Source organism: Sinocyclocheilus rhinocerous, unplaced genomic scaffold (assembly GCF_001515625.1).
Source record: "Sinocyclocheilus rhinocerous isolate Xijiao unplaced genomic scaffold, SAMN03320098_v1.1 scaffold706, whole genome shotgun sequence".
Classification (NCBI taxonomy): Eukaryota; Metazoa; Chordata; class Actinopteri; order Cypriniformes; family Cyprinidae; genus Sinocyclocheilus; species Sinocyclocheilus rhinocerous.
Window position 1 is genome coordinate 415,378 of NW_015632479.1, and position 1,198 is coordinate 416,575.

A 1,198-nucleotide genomic window follows, 5' to 3' on the forward strand; every position below is an offset into this window, starting at 1 on the left:
AGCTGTATTTTCAGCATCATTACTCCAGTCTTCAGTGTCACATGATCTTCAGAAATCATTCTAATATGCTGATTATTAGTAACATTTCTGATTATTATCAATGTTGAACACAGTTGTGCTGCACAATATTTTTGTGAAAACTGATACATTTTATTTTTCAGGATTCACAGATGAACAGAAAGTTCAAAAGAACAGCATTTATTTTAAATATAAATCTTTTGTCACATTATAAATGTCTTTACTGACACTTTTGATGTCTTTAATGTGTCCTTGATGAATAAAAGCATTAATTTCTTTAAAAATAAAATCTGAACAGTAGTCTACATTTGTCTAAATATTTTTATAATTTGACTTTAAATGAAAAGAAGGTAAAATGAAAAGGAAATGCCAATGAAATTTTCTGAAAACAGTCAGTTCCTTTCACCGACCAACACCAAAAAATCTCTAACGATGAGCAATGACTGATAAATGCATCCATACAGAATACTCTAGTAAAAACATATTTATTTATGGCATTTCAGCAAATGTTAACAACCTTTTATTCAAGTGTGTGGACTTTTGAGTGTGTGGTGTTTATCCATTCGTTGAATATGTTTTGTCTTGCTTGAAAAGAGATGCATAATTAGGTCCATATGCTGTGGAATAATATCAATATTTGTGGAATAATATCAATATTTGTCAGACAGTCTGTTGATCACTGACCTTCACAACCAAGAAGCTGCATAAACAGTTCCGACTGCCTTCAGAATGAGGCAGAAAACACCAGTAACACATCGAAATCTTGAAAGTAGCGCAAACAATCACAAACAATCACAATCTTGGGCCTCGTTTTAGATTCAGCCTGAGCCTTTTGTTACGCTGACAAATGCGCCTGCTTGCAACAATAATCCTTGTTATTTTTCGGAGCAGTCTGGCTTGTGAAACAAATGCTGTTTGTGCTCCTTCAATGATCGCAGTGAATGGACGATACTATCAGTAAAGAATGCCATAAAAACAAGAGGCCTGATCAAAATCTCGACCGCTCACATTGTTGAGAAACCACCAAACCTCGCACTGAACCAGCCTAAGTGGAGACAGACACAAAGTTTTACTAGCACTACTAGTGTGTGTGTGTGAGAGAGAGTGTGAGTGAGTGTGTGTGTGTGTGTGAGAGAGAGAGAGTGTGAGTGAGTGAGTGTGTGTGTGTGTGTGTGTGTGT

The 1,198-nt window shown here is 35.7% G+C and overlaps 1 protein-coding gene across 1 annotated transcript in view; it reads right to left on the reverse strand.

Moving 5' to 3' along the window:
* Positions 1-972: 972 nt before the first annotated feature.
* The window catches only part of LOC107742597 (myosin phosphatase Rho-interacting protein-like), a 24,859-nt gene continuing 24,633 nt past the window's right edge, over positions 973-1,198 (reverse strand). The window contains exon 6 of the mRNA XM_016555640.1: positions 973-1,063. Within this exon, the coding sequence (XP_016411126.1) occupies positions 973-1,063 (91 nt within the window). The remainder of the gene's footprint in view (positions 1,064-1,198) is intronic.